Below are 18995 nucleotides of genomic sequence, written 5' to 3'. Positions count from 1 at the left end.
CTTCTCACTTTGACTTCATCCCCATGTTGTGGCGTCATGACAACAGCATCCCATAAGTTGACAATGCAAGATTATTCTTGCATCTTCAATAAGCTCGAAGCTTCAGTCCTACTATTTAGCATTAGCATGACTCTGTTAGCGTGCCATCCTGACGTCATAGCTTTAGCCTGTGTCTGTTAGCCTAAAGCACTCGTGGGTCTCTAAACTCCCACCTGCCTGTCGTTATAAAATCCCTCCAGACTGACATTAATGCATATAAACATTTATTTGTCGTTTATTTGTTTGTGCTAAATAAATGCATTTCACTGTAAAACGATAACTTTGCGCAGCTTCAGGGCTCATTCTGCTAATTAATTAGGCGTAACGGCTAAAACAAAAGAGGAAGTCTGAAGAATTAATTTGAATAATGTCCCTCAACAGGGATTACAAACCCGTCGCTGTAATTTATCGTTTAATATTTATAAAACGTGGAGGACCCAGGTGAGACGTGCGTTCTCATTTTGTCAGTCAAGTCATTCCAGTTACCTTCAGTTCTTTAAAAAGAACCGACATTCAGTCCAATAGTTTGTCTACCAATGCAAACCGTTGTTTTAATATGAGCTCATTAGTCTGGTGTTGAATTCTGAAGAATTAACGCATGACTTATGGATGAAGAATAAACTGGACGACGAGGAAGAGGAGAAGAAAATCCGTCAGCAGGAGCTGCGTTAAAAGACAGAATATTAGATTCGCAGAGCAGCTCCTGCTGTTAGCTTGAATATTTTGAGGGATGCAATAAAAGTTTAGTAAGGATAGCATCAAAACCTGTTAGCATTAGCCTCAGTCTTTTAGCCATCTGAAGTAAGGTTTGTTACCTTTGGCCTCTGTTTGTGAACCTGGACTGTTTCACTGTGTGAACCTGGACTGTTTCACTGCGTGAACCTGGACTGTTTCACTGTGTGAACCTGGACTGTTTCACTGTGAACCTGGACTGTTTCACTGCGTGAACCTGGACTGTTTCACTGTGTGAACCTGGACTGTTTCACTGTGTGAACCTGGACTGTTTCACTGTGTGAACCTGGACTGTTTCACTGTGTGAACCTGGACTGTTTCCCTGCGTGAACCTGGACTGTTTCACTGTGTGAACCTGGACTGTTTCACTGCGTGGACCTGGACTGTTTCACTGTGTGAACCTGGACTGTCTCACCCTGGTCGACGCCCCTTTGGGGGTGTGGTCTGCCCCAGATGATTGGTGATGGGGGCAGCGAGGGGATCGTGGATTAACGCTGTGAGTGTTGAACATTCACGCCGATGAGCCCCTCTCCTCCTCTCACCGCTGCCGCCCCCCCCCCCCGGTCTTCACACATATGCTGTTTAAAAATAACCACGACTGAGGTCTGCCCCCCCTGCCGCCGCCGCCGTCCGGGCTGAGGTCATGTGATCACGTCCACGCCCGTTCCTCCCCGGTGACGAATCACTCAGCCTTGGTTCGATTGAGAGGGCTTCACACTCAGTGTGTGTGTGAGATGCGGCAGAAGAGAGTGGGTTCACACGAGGAGAGGGGCGCTGCCGACACACACACACACACACACACACACACACACGCACACACACACACACACACACACACGTGTGTGTGTGTGCGCTCTATAGACGTTGCAGCGGAGGGAGGGGGGAGCTGTCCTCAGATGACACGCCCAGTAGAGCTGTGTTTGTGTGGCTATCAGCTGTCCTCATGTGCCGTCGCTACCCCCCCACCCCCAAATAATGTCCCCCCCCCCCCCCCTCAGACAAATGGGCGTCGCACCGCTGCAGCAGAGCATCCGTCTGGTTCACAGCCCCCCTCCATGAATGTCCTCAGTAGGTTTATGAGGTCCAGATCAATCTACCCCCCCCTTAAGAACATGAGAGGAATCTTCTGAAACAGGGAGAAACCCCCCAGTAGGTCCAGACCGGGCAGGTGAGAAATTATTATTATTATTACTGTTGTTGTTTAATTATTAATTATTAATATTAATATATAACTATCATTATATAATAATAATATTTATATATTTATTATTATTTATATGTTTATATATTTATATATTTGTATTTATATATGTATTATTGTTATTATAACTACTTTTATAATAATAAATAATTACTGTATTATTTATTATTATTAATATTATTCCAGGTAAAAGGGGGTGGGGCTTCAGTAGAGGGGGAGGGGCTGAGCTGGACGTCAGAACTGGGACCGTCTGGTGCAACTGGGGACAAAAGCTGGTCCCAGTTGGGAAACATCTGATTTTCAGGTCAGTGGTTCAGATCAGGGAGACGCTGCAGCTTCAATCAAAGGTGACCTAAATACGTGTGTGTGTGTGTGTGTGTGTGTGTGTGTGTGTGTGTGTGTGTGTGTGTGTGTGTGTGTGTGTGTGTGTGTGTGTGTGTGTTATATGAGGACAGCAGGTCCGTGGTTCTGTTCTGTCCTCAGACGTTTGTGTTCGGACTGATCAGAAGAAACTCATTTCATGTTCACATGTAAATGCAGACACACACACACACACACACACACACACACACACACACACACACACACACACACACACACACACACACACAGGAGTGTGTCATGTGACTGTCTTCATTGTATTCCACACATTTTGTTTGTGTTTGAAATAATTGGCTCCCCAAAGGACTGCAGAGGGAAACCAGCGGCGACTCTGGAGTCCAGGATCAGGTCTAAACCGGGTCTGGATCTAGAACCAGTCTATATCCAGTCCAGACCAGCAGCTCAGAACCTCCTGGATCAGGACCAGTAGGTCTGGGATGTTGTTCTATGGGGTCACAGAACCGAACCGAACGTAGACACCGGTTGTTCTGCTGGTGCTAATTTGTGCTAAATGTGCTAAAGACAAGGTTTTGTGTGTGTGTGTGTGTGTGTGTGTGTGTGTGTGTGTGTGTGTGTGTGTGTGTGTGTGTGTGTGTGTGTGTGTGTGTGTGTGTGTGTGTGTGTGTGTGTGTGTGTGTTTTGTCTTCAGAGTTGTAGGAGTAGAGTCAACCTTTATTCATCCCCTGTAGGTGAAATTAGCCGCTAAGCTAAAGACATGAACCGCTAAACCAGAGCGACGAGCCTCATGCTAATGCTAATGCTGTTAGCAGCAGGAAGCTAATTCTGTGGAAAGAAAAGTTTCCTGTCCTCCAAGATCAATCCATTTAATTTAAATAAATTTGATGTTGACTCAGTCCTGTCTCTGACTCGTTCCTGATGTTGACTCAGTCCTGTCTCTGACTCGTTGGTGGGTCAGATCTTCGTCTTGTGCTTCTGATCTGGTCGTATTTTCAATCGATGATTGTGTTGAACAAAGAGTCACGGCGTTTCCTCTTCCTCGGTTTATTGACCAACAGGAAGTGGACCTGTTGTCTGTGACTCGGGTCCGGCGAGTCTGACAGGGACTTGTCGCTGACGATGATGGTGATGTTTGGGGTTCCTCCCCAGGCGGCGCCGCCTCCACGTGAAAGCTTTATTATTAAAACACAGCTCTGGTGTGTGTGTGTGTGTGTGTGTGTGTGTGTGTGTGTGTGTGTGTGTGTATGTGTATGTGTGTGTGTGTGTCGTCTGTCCTTCAGCTTCCTATAGAGTCCATTAGACCTCATGAAATTACAGCCGAGATGAGAGTGAGAGAAACAGCGAGGGAGATTCTGGTTGCCTAGCAACAACAACTTGGTGGCTCCTCCCCCTCCACCCACCCCCCACCCCCAATCAGCCACACACACATTCCTGGACCTGGTCTTTAGAAATGTCACCCCCGCCTCCGGAGCCCCCGTGTGAATTTGACACCATTAAGCCTTGTCTGAGGTCAGAGGTCAGGGGGCGGGGTCTAATTAGGTGAATGTCATCTGGTGAACAGGTGGGAACGAACAACTGTGAAGAATCATTGGTTCATCACCTTCTAAAGGCGGAGCTTCATCCTCATCGTCATCTTCATCCTCACCTCCTCAGGTGTAAACAGACAGGAAGTGATTGAAACAAACACCACTCAACTTCCTGTTTGTCAGAGGAAACGGGGGAGGTGGCTTGGGTGGAGTTTGGGACTGAGCTCCACCTGTCATTAGTTGGTCATTCAAACCAATAACGAGTGGAGTGCATGCTGGGAAATGCACTCCACTGGGAGCTGAGCACCTTACAGATAACGAGTACCTTCTGTCCGTATTTGGTCACATGTAGGAGACATGTGGCTCCTCCCACCTCCAGGTGAGGTTCTGGAGGGGAGGAGCTTGGACATGAGCGGTGGCTCCTCCCTCTCAGCGCTGGTGAAAAGGGGAGGTACCAACAGGCGCTGAGCCTGTTGGAGGGAAGGTCGGCGCGGCGCCGTCGTCGTGTTTGATGGGTCTTGGTTCTGTGGTCGTCAAGGAGACGGTAATTAATGATGATAATAGTCATCATTTAAAGAAAGATGGAAATATTCACTGCTTTATCTCCGTCTGTGTGCTGCCCTTTAATCTGTCACACAGACACACACACACACACACACACACACACACACACACACACACACACACACACACACACACACACACACACACACACACACACACACACACAGATGCTGAGATAAAACTTGTGTTCTGTCGCTGCTCCCCGGAACATCAATTACATCGTCACTTTGGATTTATATCACTGAAATAGTGTGTCACCGTGACGATAACACACACACACACACACACACACACACACACACACACACACAAACACACGCTGCTGCAGGAGCTGTGACAACAAACAGACCGACTGTACGACCCTCACACAACTGTTAGAAACAGTCCAGGTTCTCGCAGTGAAACAATCCAGGTTCACACAGTGAAACAGTCCAGGTTCTCGCAGTGAAACAATCCAGGTTCACACAGTGAAACAGTCCAGGTTCACACAGTGAAACAGTCCAGGTTCACACAGTGAAACAGTCCAGGTTCTCGCAGTGAAACAATCCAGGTTCACACAGTGAAACAGTCCAGGTTCACACAGTGAAACAGTCCAGGTTCACACAGTGAAACAGTCCAGGTTCACGCAGTGAAACAGTCCAGGTTCACACAGTGAAACAGTCCAGGTTCACACAGTGAAACAGTCCAGGTTCACACAGTGAAACAGTCCAGGTTCACACAGTGAAACAGTCCAGGTTCCCTCCTCCTGCTGCAGGTGGAAACGAAATCCATCAGTAAATATTCAGATAAAACCACAGAAACTGGAATCATGAATCACCTTTAATGACTTCATGAGTCGTGTTTGATTCCTCCGACTGTTTTCTCTCCGTCCACAGATAAAACCTCCGTTCCCCATCTTCACCCTCCATCACCCAAAGTCAAACACCGCCTCGCTCCGGCTGGAGCCATTTCCTTTGTTTGTTAGCGGCATAAAAGTTTAATGTGGCGTTTAGGTAATTTGTCACTGCAGGGTTTCTGTGAGGACAGAGGGAGAGATGTGAAACAGGAAGGAAGGGAAGAATAGAAACGACGAGACCAACTCAAAATAGAAAATGTGTTAAAATAGCAGAAAATATTCAACGTGAACCGTCTGCTCTGACTTTCACATGACCTACATTTCTCCAGTTATTTACTTATTTATTTATTCACACGTTTCTTGTTGTTTTTCCTTCTTCTGAACCCAACCCCTTCGGATGAAGAAGCCTCCGTTTCTTCCCAGTGTGGATGCAGTATTGATTCCTCAGCCCTGAACTCAGACTCCCAGGCAGCTGTTTGCCGCCTCCAACCAGCTCCGGCCTCAGAATGGCTGTGGGTTATAGACGGGTAAGTTTAGCGCCTTCCAAAGATCCAGCCGTAGAAGTCAAAAGTTAAACACCAACTGTCAGTAAAGGTCATGTGGAGTTACTAACAGACTCGTCCTCAGGGCAAAAGTGTCCCCAAAAGTTGAGAAAACGCAGCTCAGAATTCAATTTGACTCCCCGCTCATTCACTTCAATTTGACCCCGCCCACTCAGATCACCAGCTGAGACCAGGTCAAACTGGACCGAACTTCAGGACCACCCGATGACACGCCTCCAAGACCTGTCACTTTAATTGTTGTGTGAACTAGTTGTTTTCTTTTAATTACACATCCTAACTAGTTTCCTGTTTGATCGGAAGCTAAATCACCAGTTCGCTGCGCGGCGTTAGCGTTAGCGCTCACAGCAGGAGGCCGTCGACGCTCTGCAATGCGGCGCAGCGTCTAGCATCACATTTACATGAGAGGAGACGTTCCGGCCCGTAATCAGGTCGAGGACCCATCAGGTTCTTTCTTCTGATTGGCCGCCTTCAGGCCCGTATGGCGCCGGCGCCGATGTTTTCACAAGAAAAACACACGTTTGTTTCTTACAGACGTCCAACCGCGCTGAACTGAAGCGCTTTTCATTTAGGATGTGAATTAAAGATGTTTTCCTGCTGCGCGTCTTGATTCATTCTCGTCCGGGGGGGGGGTTTGTTCACGCAGGTGTGAAGCGGTTCTAAGCCCGTCTGAACGTCTGAACCATCACCTGTTTATTTTCATCTGGAATCAATACTCCAATCGATTGATGAAGGACATTCCTGCTGTCGTTTATGAAGACGAACGCTTGTCCACCTGGTTTTGTTGATCATAGCCCCGCCTCCACATGTGCACCGAGCTGATTGGCTGATGGATGAAGCACCTGCACAGGTATGGCTCTGCACGCAAGGCACAAAAACTGAGAGGGTTTCATGCTAGCACGCTGCAAAGGTAGCTAACCTTAGCCTTAGGCGTGCTAATGCTGCTAGCGCTGAAGCTAAAAAACTCACCACACACAGGAAGTGTTTGCTAACTGGTTCGTACGTCGCAGGAGAGTGATTTGAAACCTGGTGTTTCCCTGTTTCAGCCGTTAGCTGTTAGCCGCGGCGCTAACGACGTGTCGTTTGGAGCCTCGCATCACCTGAAGGTTGCGCGATGAAGATGATGTCACCTCACACCTGTTACGCCCATCCAATAGCATACCAATGCTACATGTGAACTACACTTAATGGTCAGTTTTTAGCTTGATTCTCAGCAGACTCATTAGCCGCCGCCACCACGTGGGTATTTATGTTGCTGCCACGGGTTTAGCATCATTTTTGTGTAGCTTTAGCCACCTTTATCTTTCACGCTCTTCCTCTTTGACCTGAGTCCAGGTCGTCCCTTCCGACCTCAGCTGAAACCGTCGACGCTAGCCAGGCTGTTTGTGTCGGCGGCGTCTGATTTATGCGGCGCGAAGCAGCTGCTAGCGCCGGTAATAATCTGTGCGTGCCCGTGGGAGTGATTTGTGGCGGGAGAACGGGAACAATACACAATTTTCACGGCCCATCTCCCGGTCAAACAGTTTTACCGTCGGGTATAAAAAGAGACGTGTGGAGGAAATCATCTCCAGAATGAGAGGCGATCAAAACACATCCAGAGCCGAGATGTCGAGCTAAAAATAGATCAAATACGTTCTAATGCCCGACGAGTCGACGCCCAATCGCTGATCCGCCGCTTCGGAGTCACATCTGAGGCTCGCTTCTCGCATCTTGTTGGACTGATGGAGAGAAGGAGAGCAGAGGAAACTTCTTCGTCTTGTTGCCTCCTCCTGCCTCCGACGAGGCCACCAGCTCATCATATAGACGTTACATAAAGCCGTTATATAAGCTGACAGACTGACGGGCGACCGAGCTACAGTTCCACTGAAGAGAGAGAGAGAGAGAGAGAGAGAGGGATCAACTCCAACATGAGACCCCAAACGCACCTGTGCAGGTGTAACGGTTCATCGTGACATCTCTGATCCACCACCAGGAGCTCTCATTAGCGACTAGCAGAGGTGAGCTAACCCAGAGGAAGTCACCCCTCCTTGACCGTCCCCCCCCCACATCTCCTTAAAGACCTTTGGCGGGGCGTGTCTCTGTGAACCAATGGGCTTCAAGCTCAGCATCAATGAGCGACGTGTGAACTTTAAAACGACGGTGGCCCAGTTTCTGCTGCAACTTTTGGACTCCAGAACAACAGAACATTAAGAAGCTCTATTTATAGCGGCGCTCATGCTGCTGCTACTATCATCACTTTATCTATTATTACTGATACTCTGGTGTGTGTGTGTGTGTGTGTGTGTGTGTGTGTGTGTGTGTGTGTGTGTGTGTGTGTGTGTGTGTGTGTGTGTGTGTGTGTGGGTGGAGGAAGGTGTATGCTTTCCACATCCTTCGGCAAAACTTAGTGTGTGAGATGGAAAGAAACTGTGAATGCTACAACCTCAGGCAAGTTAAAATGTGTGTGTGTGTGTGTGTGTGTGTGTGTGTGTGTGTGTGTGTGTGTGTGTTTGTCTACATCAGCAGTGCTTTAAGGAGAATCCATGCATTAGTTATCAGCTCAGCTCTGATCTGTTTCTGCTCGCAGCTCGATGATGAAACCTCGCTAACGCAGCGAAGCGCCGAGTCGGACGTTTTGAAGCCTCAACGTGAAAAATGGTGAATAAAGTGTTTTTGATTTTTTTTTTTTTCACGTTTGATACGTCCGTCTGTTTACTTCGTGTCTGTCTGTGTTTAGATGGACAGACAAAGAAGCGCCGAATGAAGGTCGTTCCTGAAGGCCCCTCGTTAACAGGAAGTCATGTATGTCACGCTGCTAACTAGTGGCCTGGAAGTAGAACTGCAGCAACATGACGAATGCACCGACACGGAACCACGTGTTTATGCTAGGGGATGGCTTTCTGTTCATCTGTTCAACATTTTGTGTGTGTGTGTGTGTGTGTGTGTGTGTGTGTGTGTGTGTGTGTGTGTGTGTGTGTGTGTGTGTGTGTGTGTGTGTGTGTGTGTGTGTGTGTGTGTGTGTGTGATGACACCATCCGTCCTGCCGGTTTATGGCGCCAGGCAGACAGGAAATGCCACTGAGATGGAGGTGAGTGAGGTGAATCTGCTGCCGTCACCTGGTGTCACCCCGACACACCCACACACACACACACACACACACACACACACACACACACACACACACACACACACACACACACACACACACACAGAGACACACCCACACACACACACAGCAGTAAATATGGCTGCGGGGAAGCCGTTTCTCCTCTGCCGAGGAGGTCAGTGAATCCTCCGCCACGCCCCTTCGATGAGGTCACGACCTGAAGCCAATGAGGAAGAGTTCAGTGAACGCAACACATCTGTTGTGTTGAGCTCGTTAAGAATCCCCATGCTCCTGAACGCATCGCTGGAAAAAGTCTGTTCACTTTAGCTGCTGTGATGATCATTAAAATGAAGGCTTCAGTGTGTGTGTGTGTGTGTGTGTGTGTGTGTGTGTGTGTGTGTGTGTGTGTGTGTGTGTGTGTGTGTGTGTGTGTGTGGTGCATCAGGGACACACTGTTTTGTTTTGCTGAATGCCTGCAGGGTGATGTTTCTGTGAGTGTGTGTCACACTGAGTTATTAATGTTTTCATCAGCAGTGAAAGCATGTTGGGAGTTTAAATTCACTGTGTGGCACACACACACACACACACACACACACACACACACACACACACACACACACACACACACACACACACACACACACACACACACACACACACACACTGTCATGTACATTTAAAATAGAAAGCTGGTGACGTTTGAGTAAAAATCACAGCTGCGATTGTGTTTCTTTGGGGTTTTTTTTTACATTAAAATTTGAATTTTTCATTTTCAAAATTGAAATTTTCAAAAACAAAAACAAAAATCATCTCAATATTAGAACAAAAAAGGATTCATCCTTGGTGCATTCAGGGACCTCCTGTAAAGTCCGGTCCCTGGGTCCTGGAGGAGGTTCTGTTGTCGTTTCCATGGTTACAGTTTGAACTTCCACTCATCCTGGGACGGGGGGACTCTCCTCGGATGAGGGGTCTATTTCTTCACGTCTCACAGGTTCCTGCTGGGCCAGGAAGTCCCTCCTCCTCCACCGGACCGGACCGTCCTGGTTCTTCTTCTGTGGTGTCGCTCAGACCTCAGCAGCTCCTCGTGAAACGAGTGGGTGAGCTTCTCCATACACTGGATCAATAACCTGTGTGTGTGTGTGTGTGTGTGTGTGTGTGTGTGTGTGTGTGTGTGTGTGTGTGTGTGTGTGTGTGTGTGTGTGTGTGTGTGTGTGTGTGTGTGTGTGTGTTCAGGCATGTTCTCCTCCGTGTTTCTGGATGTGTTTGATCCACAGCCAAGAATAACGCAGCTGTCTGGTCCACGTCTGCGTCCCCCTGAACTTATGTAACGTCAGCTGACGGTGATGCGTTCAGGGTCCCCAGCGCCGTGATGCGTTCAGGGTCCCTGCCTTGATACGTTCAGGGTCCCGTCGTGATGCGTTCGGAGGCCCGGCACCATGATGCATTCAGGGCTACAGCGTGTTGCGTTCAAGGCTCACAGCACCGTGATGCGTTCAGGTTCCCTGGGAGCTAATGGGAGTTTGTGTCATTAAACCTCGGGCTCTGATTGGTCCGTTTCAGCTGGTTTTAGGGCCGGAGGACCACTTCCGTTTCGGCTTCATGTACTTCATTCTGATTGGTCAGCAGGGTTCGTGTCTCCTGAGGTGGAACCGGAGCAGAGTGCCCCCCCCCCCTCTCTCAATAGGAGCCATTTTGAACTCGGTTCAGCCTGGGTGCACCAGCATCGTCAAGCCCCCGGAACAAATAACCCAACTTCCGGTCAAGATCACCAAAATAAAAGTAGCGGTTTCATTTCTCAGTCCTAAAATGCAAAACTGAGGATTTGTCCCTAAAACGGGAAAATATTTACCAAATTATTAAAATATTTACCAAATTATTAAAATATTTACCAAATTATTAAAATATTTACCAAATTATTAAAATATTTACCAAATTCCACTCAACTCAACTTTTATTCACAGTTTTATTAGGAGCTGTTTTGTTTTAAAGGATTCATTTAATGTAGATTCTATTGTAGATATTTAAAAATCAGCTGCAGAAATCGAATAATTCCCTCACCAAACGTTTACAAGATGCTTGTCGTCAATGTCGTGATGAAATTTCACAGCTGAAGAGTGATGAAGAGGAGGGACCGGGATGGGGCCCCATTGGAGCGGGTGTTTTATTTAGGAAGCGGAAGCAGGTGCTTGTGGTGCAGCTTGACACCCATCCTGTCTGCTTCTTGTCCCCAACAGCCCCGACGAGAGAGAGAGGGGGGGGGGAGAGAGAGAGAGAGAGAGAGAGAGAGAGAGAGGGGGGGGGGGAGAGAGAGAGAGAGAGAGAGAGAGAGAGAGAGAGAGAGAGAGAGAGAGAGAGAGAGAGAGAGAGAGAGGGAGAGAGAGAGAGAGGGGCGGGGGGAGGAGAGCTGGTCTGCGGACTCCGTTCACACCTCTACCCGTCTTCTGGTGGCTGCTCTCCGGGCTGCTCGGGCTGGAACCAGCGGGCTGACTGACGTGACCCGCACCTTCACGCATGGCTCCGGGAACTCCTCCGTAGAGCCGTGTGCGGGTTTCGCTGGAGGTGCGGGACGCTTGCGGGGGGTTCGGGATTATTCCAGGCGAGACACAAAAAGCCCACCGGACGGACGGAGTGTGTGTGTGTGTGTGTGTGTGTAAGGGGGGGCCTGGCTGCGGGTCGCGGTTTTCACGCAACTTGTGTTTTTAAATGTTGGAGGAGGACACGCAGGAACGCGGGAGCGGAGCGGCCCCCACCGCCTGAACGGAAGATGTGGCTCTCCGGGCTGACCTGTGCACTTCTGCTGGGAACTTTGTGTGCAGGTGAGACCCGGTTCGGTTCGGTTCTACACACACACACACACACACACACACACACACACACACACACACACACACGCACCTGCAAGAATCGGAAGCTTGATTTTAATTTTTTTTGCGTGTTTTTATTTTTTTTGCGCTCCGAGCCCTGCAGAGGTTCTGCCTGTTGTTTATCGGGAATTTTTGTTTGTTTGTTTATTTATTTGCGGCTCGCGGCCACAAAACAAATCGGTGGTTGAATCCGGGATTTGTTCACATCCCGGGGATAAAGTCCTGGAATGATCCCGACCCGCGGTGCGGGCTGGAGCGGGGAGTGTGCGGCGCATTGTCTGCTGGCGGAGAGGTGGATTGAGGATCCTGTCCTCATTTTGCTCCTCAATCCTCCTCCGACCGGAAACCTGCGGGAAAAACCTGCGGGAAGCCGCGCCGCGCGCTGCGGGACCGAATCCCCACGCGTGATGGGACTCGATCCGCGTGGATTCACCGCATTTATGATTATTTTTTTAAGCATTTGTATTGTTTGGCTGCAACCGTGCATGCGCGCGCCTGTGCGTGTGTGTGTGTGTGTGTGCGCGCGCACGTGTGGTTGCAGCCTCTATTGTCTGCTCGGGCGTGCAGGCGGATCGATAATCGATCAGATCTTTCTCTTTTTGCTCCCATCTCTTTCACGCTGTGCACGTTTGGCTCGTGCACGCGCACCCTCCCCGTGCGGTGCACGCGGGTTTTTACTACGACACGCGGCGGGCGGATGAATGGAGCCGCGCGGTGAGCGCGGTCATGTGGCCTCGTAGTAGTGGAGAGGAGGCGTGTGGAAAAATACTACAGCATCCATCCCATAATAGCCACCGCGATGCTGGGGAGGAACGGCTGATCAGGTTGATAGATTGATTGGAAATGGTCGCGAGGCTTCCAGTCGATGCGTGTCTTTTCATTCTGGTCGTCGGATCCGCGCGTGACTTTTCGATGCCGTGTTGACGTGAAGGTCAACCGGAAGTTCCATCACCTGGTGAAGACAGGTGTGACGTCACTCCACCGTCTGTTTGGAGCACAACTCCAAATCTGTTGGGTCTTCTGGTGTTTTGGACCGGACCTGCAGGGGTTCCCGGTTCAGTACCCAGTTTGTGGGTTTTTTGTTTCCATGCCAACAGCATCCCACTCCTCCTGGACAGAAGATCCAGGTTGGTTGTTGGTTCAGATCCAGTTGTGTGACACCAAACCTCGCCGCCCGTCCCCTAAATATCTGGGGACCCGATCCAGTTCCAACTGGACGTCTGTTTGTCCCATCCTGCTGACAGTCCTTGAAAGCACCGTCATGACGTCACAAACAGCCATTCTTTGCCTCATTGGATCGTTTGTTGTTCATTCTGATCTTCTGTGGTTCCGGTTTGGTTCTAGTAGAATCGCGTTGATGCAGTTGGTCGTCATGGAGACGCAGGAAGCTGCTGTGATGACATCTCACTGGTTCCTGTTGGGCGAGGGTCGATGATGCAACGACAATTCTCTCTGGCCAATCAGAAGCCTAGAAGGGTGTCCACCTGTTGATACCTGGACGTCAGGGGATGTCATGTGACCTTCACTTTTCTTACAGCCCCGCCCACTTCCTGACGTGATAATGATGATAGTGGTGATGAAGGTGATGATGATGATGATAATGATGAAGGTGATGATGACGATGATGAAGGTGATGGTGATGATGATAATGATGAAGGTGATGATGATGATGATGAAGGTGATGATGATGATAATGATGAAGGTGATGATGACGATGATGAAGGTGATGATGATGATGATGATGATGGTGATGATGGTGTTGGTGGTGATGAAGGTGATGATGATGATGATGAAGGTGATGATGGTGTTGGTGGTGATGAAGGTGATGACGATGATGATGATGATGATGATGACGATGAAGGTGATGATGGTGTTGGTAGTGATGAAGGTGATGGTGATGATGGTGATGATGATGATGGTGATGATGGTGATGGTGGTGATGATGATGGTGATGATGATGGTGATGATGGTGATGATGATGGTGATGATGATGGTGATGATGGTGATGATGATGGTGATGGTGATGATGGTGATGGTGATGATGGTGATGGTGATGATGATGATGGTGATGATGATGGTGATGGTGATGGTGATGATGGTGATGGTGATGATGATGATGATGGTGATGGTGATGATGGTGATGGTGATGATGGTGATGGTGATGATGATGATGATGATGGTGATGATGATGGTGATGATGATGGTGATGGTGATGGTGATGATGGTGATGGTGATGATGGTGATGATGATGGTGATGATGATGGTGATGATGATGGTGATGATGATGGTGATGATGGTGATGATGGTGATGATGGTGATGGTGATGATGGTGATGATGATGATGGTGATGATGGTGATTGGTTGGTGAACTTCACAGATCAACATATTGACGTTAACCTTGTGGTCGTATCTGTTAGAAGGACCTAATGGATGTTCTCAACTAGAGAGGTCAGGTGATACATACTTAATGTACTTTATTTATCCTAAACTGGGAAATTTGCAGGTGACCTGAGCAGACTAGAGGTCAGGTGACCTGAGCAGACTAGAGGTCAGGTGACCTGAGCAGACTAGAGGTCAGGTGACCTGAGCAGACTAGAGGTCAGGTGACCTGAGCAGACTGGAGGTCAGGTGACCTGAGCAGACCGGGTGTGTGACCTCCTATCAAGCATTATTGGTCTGTTGATTATTGAGAGTTAAATGTTTGTCATGTTTCATCATCAACCTGAGAGGAGTCCCACCTGCTGCCTACGTTTCCCACAATGCACCACAGAGCCTCCAGGCGCGTTCTGCTCCTGCAGCCTGTTGGACCTCCTGTTGGTTTTGTTGCTTCACAAATAAATTATGTATAAAATATTTAGCGCCTCGTCTCAGGAGACGTTTAGCCTCTAATCCTCCTGACCTTCAGTCTTATTGATTTATTTAATCATATTCAATGATAGCTGATAATAATTAATCATGTTTAATAATTTATAGTGTTAAATAATATTTAATCTTGTGTAATAGTAATTAATAATATTTAAGTCTTTGGAGATGAAAGTCTGTTTTATTTCAGTAATAATGGATTCATAGTGGGATACCACTGTGTGTGTGTGTGTGTGTGTGTGTGTGTGTGTGTGTGTGTGTGTGTGTGTGTGTGTGTGTGTGTGTGTGTGTGTGTGTGTGTGTGTGTGTGTGTGTGTGTGTGTGTGACAGCAGGAGGTCTGAGGAGCTGCAGCTTCTTTCTAGACTCAAACAGGTTCATCAGCTGCTGATCAGTATTTAGAATCAATACTTGTCACAGATCCTGAACTGATTCTAATCAATATCGATCAGTTTTATTGTTTCAAACTAGTGAACGGAACAGATTGGACAAGCTAACGTTAGCACGTCTGCAACCGGCGCCGTGACGACATGAAACCTTTTCAGGGGGCGTTGACAGTTTGATGACATCATCAGGCCAGCCTTCAGCTGATTGGGTCTCTTGTTGCCTTTGTGAATGTGTGTGTTAGCATTTCATTAGCGTTAGCCTCCACATCCGGTCAGCTAACGATACCTGTACTGTTGGAACCTTGGAACAAACTTGATGATCCCTTCAGGGATCGGTTTCGGGGCCCCTCAGGGAACCGCTTTGGGGCCCCTAAGGGATCCTTTTCGAGGTTCCTCAGGTATCCGTTTCGGGGCCCCCCAGGGATCTGTTTCAGGGGCCCCTCAGGGATCCGTGTGGGGCCCATGCACTAGCGTTGTCATGGCTGCAGCAACACATACCTGCAGCAGGAAGAGGTGAGCTGTCACTGCAGCTTTACGACTGGAGGGGGGAGGCTGGATGGGGGATGGGGGGGGGGCACAGGGGTCATAAAAGAGAGGGGGAGGGGGGCGAGGAAGACAGAAAGAGAACAGTTTGTACTTTATCACTTTATTAGCTTTTTAAAGTTGTTGTTCAAAGGGGTTTTTTTAACACTAACTGTTAAAGTCTTTTCACCCCGTCTTCTCTGAGCGGACACTCCCGATCATCGGCTCGGGAATTATTTTAAAAATAATTCTGACTGAGATTTATGTGTCCCTTTTTTTTTTGTTGTTGTTGTTGTTGAGTTTCCAGCCTCTTCCAAACCAAACGGTGATTAGCGTTTGTGGGTTTGTGGTGTTTTTATGTGTGAGGCCCGCTGGGCCGCGAGTCGTCTGCCAATGAAAATAAAACTAATTTTACGGCCGTCCTGTCGTCATAACTCTACATTACACACACACACACACACACACACACACACACACACACACACAACACACACACACACACACACACACACACACACACACACACACACACACACACACAAGCGTCATTAGCAGACGGCGTAGCTACGGTTCCTTCATCGTCGGGTCGGGTCGACGCGTTCGACCCAAATCAAGCATGGAGCTCATGTTGGGTTTGAATCCCTCTGAGATCCGTCAGAGGATCAAAGAGTCGGTCCTGAGATCAAAGAGGAATCCACGCGTCGACGCCGCCTCGCGTTTAGGTTCCATCAGAGGAAAAGGAGCGCGTTGGAGTTTGGTTCATCAGCTGGTTTGTGGGTTCTGGTCCAAACAGCCTCATTATGGGTTTAATCTGTTTGTGGTATAAATAACCAGAAGGAACGCGTCGTCTTTGAACGTCTCACTGCATCCACTCAAACCAATAACCTGATTAAGGTGTAGTGTTTGCACACACACACCGACACACGTGTGTGTGTGTGTGTGTGTGTGTGTGTGTGTGTGTGTGGGAGAGAAGCGTGATCTGGATCACCAGAACCCGACTCCAGTCCCCGAATCCGATCCGAATTAAACTAGTTTCTCTAGTTCAGGTGTTTAAACTAGTCTCTTCTTCAGGTGTTTAAACTAGTCTCTTCTTCAGGTGTTTAAACTAGTCTCCGTTCTCCAGGTCTTTCTGGATTGACAGTTGGTCTCAGGACATCTTGGGTTGGTTGGGTGCTGGATGTTCATTGGTTGTTGTAGGATGCAGAACTCCGCCAGGGACTGGGGGGGGGGGGGATCTGAGTGGGAAGAAGGTTCTGTTCAGGTTTTCAGCTGGTCACAGACCGGTACCGGTCCACAACCCAGGGGTTGGGCACCGCTGTGTTTGAGGGTTCTTCTTGTCCTGGACAGGACGTTACCGATTCCAGACCCTCTAGGCTCTCTGTAATCTCTTTTCATCTCGTCGGTCCAGACTGGTTCTGGACTGACCGGTCAGAACACAAGAAGGAGAACAGACCTCCGATCTTGGCTTCAGCGGGTTCTGATTGGTCGGGTCACTGAAACGCGGTGAACGAGTCAATAACCAGTCAGTCAGCGGCGCTCCGTCGATGGCGAGCCGTCGGCGTCCAGCTGATAAGTGTGTGTACCTGGACCGATAAGGCCTTATCTGTCAGAGCCCACAGAGCAACAATGGAGTACAGGACACTATCAAAGCACACACACACACACACACACACACACACACACACACACACCGCGGGGATGTGTCCCGCCCCTTTCAAACCGCCCAATCAGACGCGGACGTCCTCCCTGGTCCCGGTAAAGAATAACAGCAGTAAATGGCAGAGTGTTGGTCCCCATTGTGTTGGGTGGGCTGTAAAGTTTGGTGACAGATGGGGGGGGTTCGCTTTCATTGACAAACTGACGGCTCCCAGGGGCCCAGCCTCCCCCCCTTTACCCCTCCCCCACTCATTTGTTTCCTCTCTCGCCCTCCTCGCTCCCTGGAGGACCGGAGGAATGACTCCCTCTTTCCCTGCTGCCATTTGTCCGGTGATGGGGGCCCCCGTCTGGGTGTGTGTGTGTGTGTGTGTGTGTGTGTGTGTGTGTGTGTGTGTGTGTGTGTGTGTGTGTGTCCTGTCTGGACGACGGGGGCAGATGTTGTCTGGACAACAACGAAACACACACACACACACACACACACACACGTTGTGTCAGGATTGCGTCAGACTCCGGTTGTGTTTTCTTGGACTCGTTTTCGTCGACGGCAACTTTTCTCAAACTGTGGCCCAATGAAGGGTCCTCAAGTTGGGTCGGTGGGGGTCGTGGGTGGGGAGGGGGTGTTCCTGCTCTGAAATGGTTGGGAGGGTCCTTGAAGTGTCCCAGACAGGGTTCAACGAGTGCTTGAAGGGGTTCCAGGAAAGCACCAGTGATCGTATTGTGTCTTCAACTGGTTTTTGAATGAAACCCAAGACCCCACCTCCCCACAGGGGGTTGCTGGTGGGGTGTTGGGGGGGTTCTCAGACTACTTGAATGGCCATTTGGGGTCCATGGGGGGCATTAAGTGGATTCTCGAAGTGGTTCTGGTTGGTTTCTAGATAAGGGAGGACTTGATTTGTCCAAAGAAGGATCTCAGAATCCAAGATTCTGGATGGGGGTCCAGAAGACTCTTGAGTTCCCGACACAAAGGGGTTTTCTAGGTTCTGGGAAGGTGTTTTAGTGCTCTTCCACGTTATAAACTATCTTTACGGGGTTCTGGTCTTCTGGTGGGTCCATGCTGGGTTTATTAGGGGCCTCTGAAGGTCCCGTTGGGTTGGTCGGTCCTTAAAAAGTCCTCAGATGAGGTTCTCCATGGAATTCCAGAGGTGGGTTTTCTGGTCTCTTCATGAATGGTCCGGTTCTGGGCTGTCGTTGGGTTTGTTAGGAGTTGTGGTGGATCTTTCAGGGCTTCGGTCGTTTCCTTTTAGTGTTTGAACGTTTCCCAGTTGTTTTGGTTCTGGCGGTCGGACGTGCAGTTCTTCTCCGGTTCGCCCCGACTGCAGCTGTTCGCAGCTCATTTACAAATGCAGATGTCAGCAATAATTCAGATTGCTCTACAATGAGCGTGGGTGCAGGAGGTGTTGACGGTTCCCATGGGAACAGGCTGACAGATGGTTGCTGGTCATGACGGAACCGCCGAACGCGTCTGAGGAGGAAACAACAGGACGTCTTAAAGGATGAGGGAGTCATCCTTGTTCCCCATTGGCTCGTCTGTCCCAGGACTTAATATTCTTAGCTGGCTACACCCCGGATGAGACGCCAGCTCGTTGTAGGACGGCTGAAACAGATCAAACCGACCAGGATGCAGCGAGGCCGGTCGTCCTGGAGGTCAGCTCTATTGTCGGCCATGACGGCGCCGTGATGGAGGGGACGCGGTCCGAGACGAGCACTTATCGTTTTCACAGAGAGGAGCTGAGCGGCGTTCAGGCCGACTAAGCGTCTATAAATAGAGGCTATGTGTGTTGGGGGGTTCGGGGAGGAGGGGAAGCCCGTTTAGGGATCCAGCTGGA

General features: G+C 49.2%; 1 protein-coding gene across 13 annotated transcripts in view; it reads left to right on the top strand.

Moving 5' to 3' along the window:
* The first annotated feature begins 1836 nt into the window (after positions 1-1836).
* The window catches only part of LOC137614025 (activin receptor type-2B-like), a 29933-nt gene continuing 12774 nt past the window's right edge, over positions 1837-18995 (top strand). Inside the window, exons 1-10 of one of the 13 annotated variants that reach the window (XM_068343449.1) lie at positions 1837-1939; positions 2159-2276; positions 2658-2779; positions 5640-5763; positions 6443-6646; positions 6843-6986; positions 8363-8433; positions 8513-8577; positions 9873-9978; positions 11594-11697. In XM_068343449.1, coding sequence (XP_068199550.1) covers positions 11646-11697 — 52 coding nt within the window. In that variant the 5' untranslated portion in view covers positions 1837-1939; positions 2159-2276; positions 2658-2779; ... (5 more) ...; positions 9873-9978; positions 11594-11645. Of the gene's footprint in view, positions 1940-2158; positions 2320-2545; positions 2780-4843; positions 5764-6442; positions 6647-6842; positions 6987-8362; positions 8434-8512; positions 8578-8940; positions 9979-11593; positions 11698-18995 lie in introns of those variants that run through there. The other 12 variants (XM_068343455.1, XM_068343450.1, XM_068343447.1 and 9 more) reach the window with 12 other exon arrangements.

This window comes from Antennarius striatus, chromosome 20, assembly GCF_040054535.1.
Source record: "Antennarius striatus isolate MH-2024 chromosome 20, ASM4005453v1, whole genome shotgun sequence".
In the NCBI taxonomy this organism is placed as follows: domain Eukaryota; kingdom Metazoa; phylum Chordata; class Actinopteri; order Lophiiformes; family Antennariidae; genus Antennarius; species Antennarius striatus.
The sequence above is the reverse complement of the archived record's forward strand: the minus strand, read 5'-3'. Positions and strand labels throughout refer to the sequence as shown.